General features: G+C 40.0%; 1 protein-coding gene across 1 annotated transcript; it reads right to left on the bottom strand.

The window, feature by feature from the left end:
• Positions 1-13,895: 13,895 nt before the first annotated feature.
• On the bottom strand, positions 13,896-15,099 carry LOC122913955 (DNA-directed RNA polymerase I subunit RPA12-like). Its single transcript, XM_044260602.1, has one exon. It carries the CDS (start codon positions 15,067-15,069, stop codon positions 14,626-14,628), a length of 444 nt encoding a protein of 147 aa, XP_044116537.1. The 5' UTR covers positions 15,070-15,099; the 3' UTR covers positions 13,896-14,625.
• Positions 15,100-15,335: the final 236 nt, after the last annotated feature.

Raw genomic sequence — 15,335 nt, 5'->3', positions numbered from 1 at the left:
TCTACTTCTGTAAGGGAAAAGTCCATATTAAACCTTAAATTCCACTGAGAAGGTTAAGTACGTGAGTCAGTCCTCAGATTCATATCCAGCTACTCTGCCCAGGACCACTCTACTTTGGCTACTAAAATCTCTTGAAAACATAAAGAGTACCTACACACCAGAACACATGCAGAACTAAACAAAAGAAGAGCAACAGAGAAAAGAGTAAGTATCTGAATACAACAGATGAAGGCCTTAATGAATTACTTATAATAAAAACATATGACATAACCTCCCTGAAGGCAGTGGAGGGAAAGAGAGTTTACCTAAGTAACAAAACGGTATTTTTACAGGGATGTCTGGGTGGCTCAGTTGGTTAAGCATCTGCCCTTGGCTTAGGTCATGATCCCAGCATCCTGAAATCGAATCCCACATCAGGATCCTTGCTCAGGAGGGAGTCTGCGTCTCGCTCCCCCTCTGCCTGGCATTCCCCCTGCTTATGCCTGCTCTCTCTCTTGATCTCTCTCTCTCAAATAAATAAATAAAATCTTAAAAAAAGAAACTGCAAATAAACACATCACGCTACTTAGTGAATTTGCTTCTCAGAGGAGTATCAGTTAACATTCTGAAACTATTTTTTATGTCTACTAGGATTGAAAAAAACAAGCTTATAAGTGCTAGATAAATAGGATCTAGGTTTCTCACTATCAGAGAAAGAAATTAGAAATAGCAGTTGGCAGGGGGTAGTCTAGGATAAACGCTGTGGTACTTCATTCGAGTCGGAGACATCAGTATAAACTCATGTTCTGGGTGGTCGCCTACATGGATTAAAAAAAAGATACATACATACATAATAGATAGGTGTTTATATATTTTGAGTATATGCACAGGTATTTCCTAGCTCTGTCCTTACCAAGAGCCTAGAGGTAGTGACCCCTCAGTATTGATAAGCACACCCAGTGCTCAGACCTTCATGTCCTAAATATAATTTTCCAATAATGGAACCAGGGATCCTCGAAGAAATAGCTGATTCTAGGGTTGTTGCTGAGAAAAAAACCAAAATGATCCCAGAGCATCTTCCATGCCAAAAAATTAAAAACCACTGAAAAGGAAAATAAACAAATAAATAGGGGGTATGTAGGTCAAAGAACACTGAAGCCAGCCCAAAAGAGCTCCCAATGATCAACCACTGGATGAATCTGAAGAAGAACATTATTACTAGACTATAATCCAAAGTATTAAAATAAGTATCAATGGTCCATACTGATACAAATTATTATTATTATTATTATTTTAAGATTTTATTTATTTATTTGTCAGAGAGAGCAAAAGTAGGGGGAGCAGGAGGCTGAGGGAGAAGCAGGCTTCCCACCAAGCCCAATACAGGACTCGATCCCAGCACCCTGGGATCATGACCTGAGCTGAAGATAGACACTTACTGACTGAGCCACCCAGGCATCCCTTGATACGAATTATTGAATAAACAAATAATTGGGGAAATGGGGAAAAATACATTTTCTTTATGGAAAAATTCCAAATAGCGTAAGTAGATCTTCGCTCACTCCATTAGATGAAACTTAATGTCCACCCTCTCCAACCACTACCGCAAGGATACACGTGTTGAGTGTGGACTGAGTTTAATAACCCACTTCCAAAGAACAGAGTATGAAACAGGAAAAATGGAAGTTCACATGGAGAAATAGGACAGATACCACCTTGTCCAAGTAACCAAGCTCAACCTCACCAGTGATAAGTCATATTGATCCATCTATCTCTGAAGTGACTTGAGGACACTGAACCTCTGTGATATTTGTTCCCCCAAACCATAATCCCTGCCTGACCATGTGAAAAACATCACACAACCCAAACTGAGAGACATTCTACAAAATAATTTGATTAGGACTCTTCAAAACTATCAAGATCGTGGAAAATAAGAAAAGACTAAGAAATTGTCACAGATCTGGGGGATCTAAGGATACATGACAGCTAAATGCAATAGGATATTCTGGATTGGATCCTGGAATAAAAAAGGACATTAGTGGGAAAACTGGTGAAATCCAAATAAAGTCTTAAGTTTATTTTTTTTTTTTTAGTTTTATTTTTAAGTAATCTCTATATCCAACAAGGGGCTTGAACTTCTACCCCAAGATCAACAGTCCCATGCTCTAACATAAAGTTTGAAGTTTAGTAGTGGTCAAGTGTCAATGGTAACTTCTTAGTTTTAGAAATCACAGCATGATTATGTAAGTTTTTAACATTAAGGAAATCTGAGTAAAGGACATAAGGGACCCCTGTATTATCTTCATAACTTTTCCATAAATCTAAAATTATCCCAAAGTAAGTGTTTATTTTTTATTTTATTTTATTGTTTCTTAAGTAGGCTCCATGCAGGGCCTGAACAAACAACTCTGAGATCAAGACCTGAGCTGAGGTCAAGAGTCAATCGCTCCAACGGCTGAGCCACCCAAGCACCCCAAATGTTTATTTTTTTATAAAGTTCATTGGCAAGTTTTAAAATTCAGAATTTAACATTTGAGATTGTGAAATGTAAGTACAGTGATAAGAGATTCTTTAATGCAAAGATCTAAATAGATTAACCCATCATATCTATGGCCAATAAAAGTCCACTAAAATGTTTGATGACTGGGACGCCTGGGTGGCTCAGTCAGTTAAGCATCTGCCTTCAGATCAGGTCATGACCCCCAGGGTCCTGGGATAGAGCCCCTCATCGGGGTCCCTGCTCTATGGGGAGCCTGGTTCTCTGCTGCTCTGTCTATTTGTGCTCTCTCTGTATCTCTGTCAAATAAATAAATAACAATCTTTAAAAGAAATGTTTTGATGATCTATGATAGCAATAAATTCTGTACTGTACTTTAAGTAGATATTATGTTTATCTTACTAGGAGAAGATATTATGTTTATCTTACTAGGAGAAGAAAAAGATTAAAAAATTAAAAGATGATTTCAAAAGAGAATACCCCATCTGTAAGTGAGACTGTGTAAACGACAAAGCTAATATTAGGATATACTCTTCAGGATGAAATGTCTTCTATAACTAGGTTTAATGACTCTAACAGAGGGGCGCCTGGGTGGCTCAGTGGGTTAATGACTCCAACAGTGTATAACCAACAGTTTAAGGTACCATATGAATTAGACGAAGAAGAGGTTCTGGGCTATCAATTCGAACATTCCAACTACCAACTGGGCTACACAGAGCTAAGTACACCGCATAGGTGCTGTCTCTCCCTGCTCCCACCTGCACTTTTAATGACTTGGCTTACTTGTCTTACTTGGCTACTCACCATGAAGGACTTGGATCATCTATCCCCTCTCACCAATAATCTTATCCGGATGTTACTTTGTTTTTTCTCTACGAGATTCCTCTTTTCACTCTTGACCTCCCAAGTTTCCCCACCACGCCCTCCATGGCTACAGTTGGTATCGTTAGCATTTGACTTACCTGCGCAACTTCACAGTGAAATGCTACTTTATACCCCCTAATGTGGCTGAAATTACAACGCGGTCTCCTAAATGCTGCTGAGGATGTGGAGGGAGTGGAAACTTGTTATATTATTGTTGGGGGATAAAATGGTATAAACACCTTGTAAGTCTATTGGGCAATTTCTTGTAGAGTTAGAAATACACGTATGCTACAATCCAGCAATTCCACGTTCAGTTATATATCCCCAAGAAATGAAGGTATATGTCTGCAAAAGATGTGTGTACAAGAATGTTTACAACATCCTTATTGGTGATAGCCAAATACCGTAAGTAACTAAAGTATCCCCCAGTAGAATACACAAGCGATTTGTGGTATACTTATACAACAGAATATTACAATAAAAAATCACATTATTGATTTACCCAACAATATGGATAAACCGCAAAAATGCTATGCTGAGTGAAGCAAGTCACATATTTAAAAAGCACACTCTGTGACGTTCAAGAAAAGGCTAAACTAATCTATTCGGATAGAAATCAGGATAGTTGCTGCTGGCATGGGACGCTCAGGGGGAAAAAGCCTTGAAATAGACAGAAGGGACACGAGAGGACTTCCTCGGGGGATGAAATGTCCATATCTGGAGTTGGATGTTGGCCCCACAGACAAATATATTCTCCAGAATATTTATCTGTGTGTTTATAAAAACTGGCTTATAAAAGAACTCATGTCTGTCCTATTAACTTAGCGTATACTTACAGCTATAATTAAGTAACACATACTCAAAAACGAATGCATTTATATAAGATAATACCTAGCTCAGAGTCGTGTTCATTGAATAGTTGATTAATGAATGATTATCAATATAATTTAATTTTCATCGACATTGGGCACATTAGAGCAGACCCCCCCAAACCCTTCCAATGCTTGCTCCTTGTGACCCATAGAACCCCCTCATTTCCATTGGAGCGTGGCTAGCTGAGCCTTCGCATTCACAGTGGTGGGAGGAGATATAGGAAATGAAAAAAAAAAAAAAACCACCCTTAGCAGATTAGTCATCTGGTAAAAATGGGAGACAGATGGAAAAGGAGACAGAAAAAGAAGGAGGAGTAGGAGGAGGAGGGATAGGAAGGGAGAGGGAGAAAAGAGGGGAAGGAATGGGGAAAGAAAGCTAGGACAAGGTATTTTATCTTAAGGAAGACTATAAAAAATCTCTTTAGAAGTACCATTTTATGCTATACATGAGGAGGCATGATCAGTCAGTACAATAATTTAAGGTGTCTATATAGTAAATGCAAAAACTCAAACACACTATTTGGCAAGAAAAAAATTATCTACATCCACTAAAATTAAGATCATTTGGAAAGAAGAAATACTTCTTTCAGAGTTGGTTTCAAAATATTTCGATTGCTAGTTAAAATGTGTAAGCTTTACATTGTTAAAAACTCAGCCTCCCTTCCCAACCCCAGCACGAAGGGCAAAAATAAAATGAGGTAACTGCTTGCTCTCACAGAGCCCCAAATTAGCCGGCTTACTTATAACTTAGCCCCATCTTGTGGTCGTCTAGCAAACTGTGGCTAAAGGCTCTCCCCGTCCTATTGTGTTTTTGAAACTGTAGGCATAAGTCATACTATTCCTAGTTATGCTTAGGCCAAAAGAAACTGGGCTAAGAGACAGACATGGCCAGTGAGTGAACCAGGCAATAAGGACCTCCATGGGGTCTGGGAACTACCGTGGATTCCTCGAACAAACCACTTCTCACAGGGTAGCTGTTTTCACACAAGACCAGTCTCAAATCAAGTGTTCGCGTAACGTTTTGGTTTGGGGGCTCAGCAAACCAAAAAAGTCAGAAAGCACCAAAGGCATCACTGGGAACTAGATAAGGAAAGTTAACACATTCAGAAAGACCAGAAGCGTGTGGGTCTACCATCTCGCAAAGCTATTAAGAAAGACACATTGAGGCAAAGATTCTTGCTGATCACTGACATTCAGTTAAAAGATGAAACTGAAATTTATTTCTTTGATTTCCTTTTTTGCATGCAAAATTATGTGGAGAAGTGCATTTTTTACTGTCTTTTGGCAATAAAAGCACTGCAGTTTTTGGAAGTGCCATTTAAAAATGTCTTCAGCCTGACCTTTCAATGTTAGATGAAACTTGTTCTATGCAATCCAAAATAGATATTTCTTTCGATCTAATTTAGATAGTTAACTACACTATGATTCTGAATACCATGATTACTCATATATAATTATCAGGATGAGATTTACTCATACATGACCATATAATTGAATGTGATTGAATTAGGTACCTCAGTAATTTACAAAATCATTTCTATTTGCATCTGTGTCAAGGTGGCCTGCAAATTCAAGCATGAGGATTATGTGAGTTGCGAATACGTTTCAGTACTGCCCAGCATGTGATTTACCGTACCGTGGATAGGGTATAAGACCACACAGTCCAAGGACCCATTTCATTTACCTCTAAAAGGAAACATATGTGGGTAAATGCAAATGACACAACCTGGGAGAAGCAGAGACTCTTTCATTTAACGTAACAAAATACGTTCTTAAAATATACCCAATTACTTTGTAGGTTGGGTGATATTTTCATGTGAATTAAATGACATCTTTAATCATACATTTTCACAGAGGTTCTATTTCTAATTGATCACAATTCCTGTATAAATGTACTAAGCATCCATATTTTAAAAGGAATGCACCAAATCAACTTGACTGAGGAAAGAATAATTTTGGAACTTAAAGGTTGATGCACTAATTTTCCTTTGCAGGATTTCTTAAAACAAGACAAATCATAAACACAAAGTCGTACAGCTTCTAACACTTCTTTTCCACTGGGTGATATAATTCCCATAAACTTCTCATCACTAAATTTTTTGTTATTTTTTTAAAGATTTTTTTTTTAATTTATTTGACAGAGAGAGATCACAAGTAGGCAGAGAGGCAAGCAGAGAGAGAGAGGAGGAAGCAGGCTCCCTGCTGAGCAGAAAGCCAGATGCGGGACTCGATCCCAGGACCCTGAGATCATGACCTGAGCCGAGCGGCTTAACCCACTGAGCCACCCAGGCGCCCTCATCACTAAATTTTATCCCTAATAACAATATTGGACATTCACTTCCACAGAACAATGAATCAATTGACTAAGGAGTGTTCTGGAGAGTTAATGAAGAGTCTGGTAACTATAATTAATAATACTATATGATATACTTGAAATTTGCTACAAGAATTGATTTTAAGTGTTCTCACCATACATACCAAAAAAAACCCAAAAAACCATTACTATATGAGGTGATGGATATGTTAATCAGCTTGATTGTGGTAGTCATTTTGCAATGTCTCTGTATACCAGAACATTACCTGAAATGTACAAAATTTCTTTTTGTTGATTATGACCTCAATAAAGTGGGAGGAAAAAAAAGAAGTGGGTCACAGAAGATCACACAGTGTATGAATGCATTTCGATGAAGTGTCCAAGACAGGCAAATTTATAGAGATAGAAAGTAGATTAGTATTGCCTAGGACCAGGGAGGGGGATGGGAAAGGGAGGAGGTCTTATGGGAAGATGGTCTTTTATGGTTGAATTGTATACTTCAAGTTAATTGTATGGTATGTGATAGATTTCAATAAAACAATAAAAATTAAGTTCTCTGTTTTTTAAAAAATGAATAAGAATTTTGATTTATACATTTTAGACATTTTTTAAATGCATGTGTGTGTGCATTCCCAGTGACTTCCATTTTGCAGGTAGGTGTAATTCTTTCCACATTTCACTCCCTCTAAATATATAGTAAAATCCCTTTTCCTTTCCTCTGGCCTCTTGGTTCTACCCTCTTCTCTCTTCATTCATCCTCTGATCTTCTTTTTCTCTTCCTCTATTTCTGTTCCCTATTTTTAATTCCTTTCTTTTCCTGGCACATGGTAAAAAATAAAGGTATAATTCCTCTATCTCCCTCATTCCATCTTTTTTTTCCTCTGTTTTTTCTTACTTAATTGCCCACACTGTAAAACTGACTTAATAAGTACAATATATGTGTATGTTAATTACATATTAAAAATAATTTTAATGATAGTTCAGTACAGAAAAAAATATATTAACACTTAGAGCTTCTGATTATAAGGTATTTCTTTTTTTTTTTAAAGATTTTATTTATTTATTTGACAGACAGAGATCACAAGCAGGCAGAGAGGCAGGCAGAGAGAGAGGAGGAAGCAGGCTCCCTGCTGAGCAGAGAGCCCGATGTGGGGCTCGATCCCAGGACCCTGAGATTGTGACCTGAGCCGAAGGCAGCGGCTTAACCCACTGAGCCACCCAGGTGCCCCATGATTATAAGGTATTTCTTAAAGACTTTAAAATTATATCTATATAGTCAATTCTCATTATTCGTGTTAGCCATGGTCTGTAAATTTGCTAGGAATAGTGAATTAGCAAATGTTAAACCACTGCTCCCAGGAGAAATCCGCAGTTAAGTTCCTATGAGCCTCTGGTCACATTTTCATCAACTCAACAAAATATAACTTTTTTTTGGTTGTTTTTGTTTAAAAATATATTAATATATATTGTTGATTCAGTAACATTGAACTCTTGGCCAACAGCCAGCTCGTGCCTGGATAAAGCCTATTGACATATCTATACTCCCCAGGAGGGCATAGCATAGTGTCTGTGAATTTAGGAACACTACACAGCACTTTAGCATTACACTTGGGAACTATTTTAAACAGGGAAATTGCCAAAAAAAAAAAAAGGGGGGGGGCACAAAAATGTGAAAAATGTGGCAACTGGACAGACCGAGAAAAGACCCCTGCTTGTACCATGAGAGCAGAAACAAGAAAGCAGAGCACCATCTCCTCCAGCCTCATCTGGGAGCTTCCCCAAGAGGAACTCAGATCTCACTACTCTGTGACAGCAAAAAGTACCCCAAGTATTTGTGTGGGGCTTATGAACAAATTCTAGCGAGGAGGTGAATTTGCAAATACAAAAGCACCAAATAATGAGAATCAAGTATATTTTGTTTGCAAAGACAAAACATGAGTATAAAACTTCATGCTAATATTTTATGGGTAGGAGGAGGGGCAAGATGGCAGAGAAGTAGGAGACCCTGTTTCAACCGGTCCCCTAAAGTGAGCTAATCATCTACCAGAACACTCTGAACACCCATGAAATCAGCCTGAGATGTAGGATTATACACTTCTGGATCTCTAGGGGGGCAGAAGCCACCAGTGAGAGGTAAAGTGTACTGGGAGCGACTGGACTGATATCAGAGGATAAACAGAAGAGGGAGGGAGCCTCCAGAAGTGACCTATTGGAAAGAAATACCCCAGTAGGAAAGTGCCCTGTGGTTGGGACCAGCAGTAATTTGGAGTCTGGTTAAGAGCACTCAAAAAAGAGCAAAAGATCGGGGCACCTGGGTGGCTCAATCATTAAGCGTCTGCCTTCAGCTCAGGTCATGATCCCAGGGTCCTGGAATCGAGCCCCACATCGGGCTCCTTGCTCAGCGGGAGGCCTGCTTCTCCCTCTCCCATTCCCCTTGCTTCTGTTCCCTATCTCGCTGTGTCTTTCTTTGTCAAAAATAAATAAATAAAATCTTAAAAAAAAAAAAAAAAAAAAAGAGCAAAAGATCTTAAGGGGCAACTGGGGGAATCCTGCGGTCATGGCCACAGGCCTAAGCCCGCAGTCCCCGGATGGTCACCACCAGCGACCACCCGTGCCAGAGAGAGTGCAGCGGGGCCTCCAGTGCATGGTCCCTGAGCCCCCCCCCCCTTTCTGCTGCTTGCACCCCTGCTCAGCTGGGCGCACTCCCAACTCCGCCTGAGAGAACCCGGTGTGGACACCGGCCAGCGGTCTCTGGACCCGCGACCTTCTGCGACTGGCGGAGGGGTCTGAGTGCAGTCGGAATGCTCCCAGCCCACCCCTGAGAACTCGGCGTGCTGTCAGGTGGGGGTCCTTCAGCCCACAGCCTTCCGGGACCTGCACCTTGAGCGCACCCAGCATGGGCCTGGACCCCAGACCACAGTCCTGACAGCAGCAGCCACCCAGGATGGGGCTCACCAATACTGCTCCTGGTTTTAGTGGCATGGGGGCGCAGAGCGGGGGCCTTGGGCGACCACTGGGATGGTGGCTGGGGATGTGCACTGCCTGAGGCAGGCTGCAGTGCTCAGCGGAGTTGGCAGAGGGGAGTCTTTGTGTTCTGGACCACCCAGAGGAAAGCAGATTGAGGCTTCTCTTCAAGACAGAGGTCTGGGTACGGACAACTTACTTTCTAACAAACCTCCAAAAAGCCACAAAAAGCTGCCAAAGAACAGAAACCTCCAGAGAACAAAAGCCTGAAAAACCATTTCCACAGAGCCCAGCCCCTTAAGAGGGGGCAGGGCGACTCAGCCCAAGCAAGACTGCGGGGGTGGGGGCGGGATGCAGCAGGCCCCTCCCCTAGAAGACAAGCTAAAAGAACAAGAGGAAAATCTCTACAGGGTCCCCATACTGTAAAACCCCAACATCAGGGGAAAATAATATATTAAGTTCCCAGTATTGCCCCCAAACCAGTATATTTCATAGAGACAACTTTTCTTTCTTCTTTTCTTTTTTTTTCTAAATTCATTCTCATGATTCTTGTTCTTTTAATTTTTTTAACCTACTTACCATTACAACTAGAGGTTTAATACATATTCCATAATAACTTTTTATCTTGAATTTTTTTGTACATATACCTGTGTTTCTTTTTCTTTACTTTCTTTTATTTATGCATATAGATATAAGCTTCAAGTAATCCATTCTCCTTATTCAATACTATGCCTATATATAAACCAGTTTTAATTCCCCTATATCTCTGGAAAGTTGAGTCCTTTAACAAAGATAACAAGATTCACCCAGGAAGAACCAAAATAACTTTCCTCGCTCACATCGAGGGTTTATAACCATCTTCCCACCTTATTTTTCTGTTAGTGCTTCAGTGTATTTGTTTTTGTACTATACAACCTTCTTCTTGGGGTTCATTTTGGCTGGATCTTTCTTTCTTTCTTTCTTTCTTTCTTTTTTTTATCTTTTACTTTCGTTGGTCTTTTTGTTTGTTCATTTTTGTTTATGTACCTTATAAATCTTACTTTGGGGGCTCATCTTGGCTGGGTTTCTTCTTTTTCTCTTTCTCTCTCTCTTTTTTCTTTTTTCTTTCTTTTTGGTGGTGACTTCCAGTTGCTCTGAAACATTCCAGGGTGCACCTTGCCTGGATTCTGGCTGATATATTCAGCTACACATCCCCTCAACCACCTCTCACCAAAATGACTAGGAGGAGGAACACCCAACAAAAGACTGTGCCCTCTCCATCAGAGCTATTGGCTATGGACAAAAACAGTATGCCTGAAAGGGAATTCAGGCTAACAATAATCCAGGCAATGGCTAGGCTGGAGAAGACCGTTAGTGGCAACACAGAAACTCTAAGGGCGAAAGTGAGGGCTGATCTGGCAATACTAAAAAATGCTACCAATGAGATCCAATCTAATCTAAGCAATCTAACAGCTAGGGTAACTGAGGCAGAAGACTGAATTAGTGATCTAGAAGACAAACTGATAGAAAAGAAGGATCAGGAGGAGGCCTGTAACAAACAGCTTAGAAGCCATGAAAACAGAATTAGGGAAATAAATGACACCATGAAATATTCCAACGTCAGAATTACTGAGAACCCTGAGGGTGTGGAGACTAGAAGATATAGCTGAATAAATTCTAGATGAAAATTTCCCTAGTCTGGGGAATGGAATAAGTATTTGTGTCCTAGAGGCAGAAGGGTTACCCCACAAAATCAATGAATCTAGAAAGACCTCCAGACACTTAATTGTGAAATTCACAAATCATAATTTTGGACTAGAGTTCCTAAGGGAAGCTAGGGGTAAGAGATTCTTTATGTACAGAGGAAGGTCCATCAGAATAACACCAGACCTGTCCATAGAAACTGGCAAGCCAAAAAGGACTGGAAAGACATATCCAGGGCAGTAAATGAGAAGAACATGCAGCCAAGAATACTTTATCCAGCAAGGCTGACATTCAAAATGCACGGAGAGATAAAGAGCTTCCAAGACCAGCAAGGTTTGAAAGAGTATGTGACCACCAAGTTGGCACTACAAGAAATATTAAGGGGTGTTCTATAAAGGAAGAAAGAACCCAAGAGTGACACAGAACACAAATTTACAGAGACAATCTATAGAAACAAGGATTTCACAGGCAATATGATGTCAATAACTTATCTTTCAATAATTACCCTCAATGTGAATGGCCTAAATGCTCCCATAAAATGGCACAGGGTTGCTGACTGGATACAATGACAGGACCCGTTCATATGCAGTCTACACGGGACACATTTGGAACCTAAAGATACATCCAGACTGAAAGTGAAGGGATGGAGAAACATCTTTCATGCCAATGGACCTCAAAAGAAAACTGGTATAGCGATTCTCATATTAGATAAATTAGATTTTAAGCTAAAGACTTTAGTCAGAGATACAGAAGGACACTACATCATTATTAAAGGGTTTATCCACAAAGATCTAACAATCATAAATATTTATACCCCCATATATATACAGAACGTTCCACCCTAAAACAACAGAATACTCATTCTTCTTGAGTGCACATGGAAATTTCTCCAGAATACACCACATACTGGGTCACAAATCAGGGCTCAACTGATACCAAACGATTGAGATTATTCCCTCCATATTCTTAGGTCACAATGCTTTGAAACTGGAGCTCAACCATAGGAAAAAGTTTCCAAGGAAAACACACATTGGAAGCTAAAGAATATCCTGCTCAAGAATGTTTGGATCAACCAGGAAATCAAAGAAGAACTGAATTCATGGAAAACATGAGAAGGAAGACATTTCAGTCCAAAACCTATGGGATATGGCAAAGGTGGTCCTAAGGGGGAAATACATAGCCATCCAAGCCTCACTCAAAAAAATTTAAAAATTCCAAATATACCATGTCTCTTTACACCTTAAGGAATTGGAAAATCAACAACAAATTAAGCCTATCCCATGCACAAGAAGGGAAATAATTAAGATTAGAGATCAATGAGTTAGAAAATAGAGATACAGTAGAACACATCAATGAAAACAGGAGCTGGCTCTTTGAAAGAATTAATAATATTGATAAAACACTGGCCAAACTAATCCAAAAGAAAAGAGAGAGGACCCAAATTAATAAAAGTATGAATAAAAGGAGAGACATCATGACTAACACTAAGGAAATAGAAAAAATTATCAGAAATTATTAACAGCTATATGCCAATAAGTTAATCAACATAGAAGAAATGGATGCATTCCTGGAAACCTATAAACTTCTTAGACTGAAACAGGAAGAAATCAACAACCTGAATAGACCAATATCTAGTAATGAGATTGAAACAGTGACCAAAACCCTCCCAAAAAATAAAAGTCCAGGACCTGACAGATTTCCTGGAGAATTCTAGCAAACATTCAAAGAAGAAATAACACCTATTCTCCTGAAGCTCTTTCAAAAAATAGAAACAGAAGGAAAACTTACAGACTGTTTCTATGAAGTCTGCCTTCATAGAGGGCAGCATTACCCTGATCCCCAAACCAGGCAAAGACCCCTTCAAAAAGGAGAATTTCAGACTAATATCCCTGATGAATATGAATGCCAAGATTCTCAACAAGATCCTAGCTAACAGGATCCAACAGTACATTAAAAAGATTATCCACCATGACCAGGTGGAATTTATCCATGGGATGCAAGGGTAGTTCAACATTCACAAGTCAATCAATGTGATACAACTTATCAGTAGAGAAGAGAGAAGAACCACATGGTCCTTTTAATTGATGAAGAAAAAGCATTTGACAAGATAGAGCATCCATTCCTGATTAAAACTCTTCAAAATATAGGGATAGAGGGAACATTCTTCAACTTCATAAAATCTGCCTATGAAAAACCCACAGCAAATATTATTCTCAATGGGGAAAAACTGACAGCCTTTCCTTTGAGATTAGGAACACAACAAGGATGCCCACTCTCACCACTGTTGTTCAGCATATACTAGAAGTCCTACTGGCAACAGCAATCAGACAACAAAAAGAAATAAAATGCATTCAAATTGGCAAAGAAGTCAATCTCTCTCTCTTCACATATGAAATGATACTTTATGTGGAAAACCCAAGACTCCACCCCCAAACTACTAGAACTCATACAGCAATTTAGTGATGTGGTAGGATACAAAATCAATGTATAGAAATCAGTGGTTTTCTTATACACTAACAATGAAAATACAGAAAGGGAAATGAGAGAATCACTTCCATTTACTATAGCACCAAGAACTATAAGATACCTGGGAATGAACCTAACCAAAGAGGTAAAGGGTTTGTACTTGAGGAACTATAGAACACTCATGAAAGAAATTGAAGAAGACACAAAAAGATGGAAAAGCACCCCATGCTCATGGATCGGAAGAATAAAGTTATTATTTTTTTTTTTTTTTACATCCGAGTGTGTTTATTGTGCCGGACTACAAAGTGTTTTCCTTTCAAGTTTGTGGGCAAACTGATAAAAGGATACACCTCAGCATGTATAGCAAAACCCATTAAAAAAAACAAGTATCTCTCCAAAGTGGGATTCCTTGTATCTTTTACTCTCCCCCGCATCTTTCTACATATGAATCTATCACAACGAATATATATTACATTTATCTCAACAGCAATAAAAAATTTTTTTCCAAAATATCCAACTGTAGTAGTAAGCACATACTGGTATCCCTTAGTATCAGATTTTTTGTTGTCTAAGCTCACATCAAAGAGATCTGGTTAAATTATTTGTTCAATCTTCCAATATCCAGATTCCTACATTTTGTTTCTCTAAACTCAGGAAACAAATAGATTTAGTGGTGGAATACTTAAAATTACTTTTTCTATTAGTCTCATTCCTGCCTCCATTTTTTATACTTTTTTTCTTTTTCCTTCTCATATACTAATTTATATATATTTTTTGTAGCTGATATACTTATTGAAAGAACAAATATATCTCTGTAAACTCATTTAAATTCCTTTTGGAATAAGACAGATTATAATAATATACATATGTCTGGCATATACAGAAAAATAGAACTTTGATAAGAAACTCAACTAGAGTAGATGTACTCTAGGGACAATGGTAATCCCCACATGATAACTTCCTTCTATGGGAGCAAAACATTGCAACTAGGATGGACAAAGGATCTTAAGAACCCAATATCCCTCACCATCCGAGGGAGAATTGTTGCGTTGCCTGGGAAAAAAATCAAGAGTCTTCCTTCTCCTGCAGCGGGTACAGGTGTAGAAGACCGTCTGCCCCTCGTCGGCGGAGCGCATCTGTCGGGTGTGGTAGGCCATTCCTTCGTGGCCACATCGAGGGCAGCACCTGTCAACCACGGGTCCCTGGAACTCGGGCCCTTCATCCACCGGCGCAGGCGCGGCCGTCCCCGGCTGGCTGAAGGCGACGCAGCTGTGCACGACCTTCCCCTCGAAGTCTCGCACCGGGATGCGGAAGGCGCAGCGAACACAGGTGACCGTGTCCTGCGCCCCGGGCAGCGGCAGGACGTAGCCGCAGTCCGGGCAGAAGTCCAGGTCCGACTGGAACCTGGAGCCGGAGCGCGCGCCGTCCATGCCGTACCGGCTGCGGAGGGACGGAGAGCGGCCGCTCCGAGCGAGCGAGCCGCCGCAGCGCGAGCCCCGCTGCCTGCACACGCGGGGCTCGGTGTGCAGACCCGCAGGCCGCGTGCGGTCCTGGAAGAATAAAATTATTGAAATGTCTATACTGCCAAAAGCAATCTACACTTTCAATGCCATTCCGATCAAAATTCCACCAGCATTTTTCAAAGTGCTGGAACAAACAACCCTAAAATTTGTATGGAACCAGAAGAGACCCTGAA

Source organism: Neovison vison, chromosome 7 (genome assembly GCF_020171115.1).
Source record: "Neovison vison isolate M4711 chromosome 7, ASM_NN_V1, whole genome shotgun sequence".
Classification (NCBI taxonomy): Eukaryota; Metazoa; Chordata; class Mammalia; order Carnivora; family Mustelidae; genus Neogale; species Neogale vison.
Note: the sequence above shows the minus strand (reverse complement) of the source record. Positions and strands in the feature narration are given on the sequence as shown.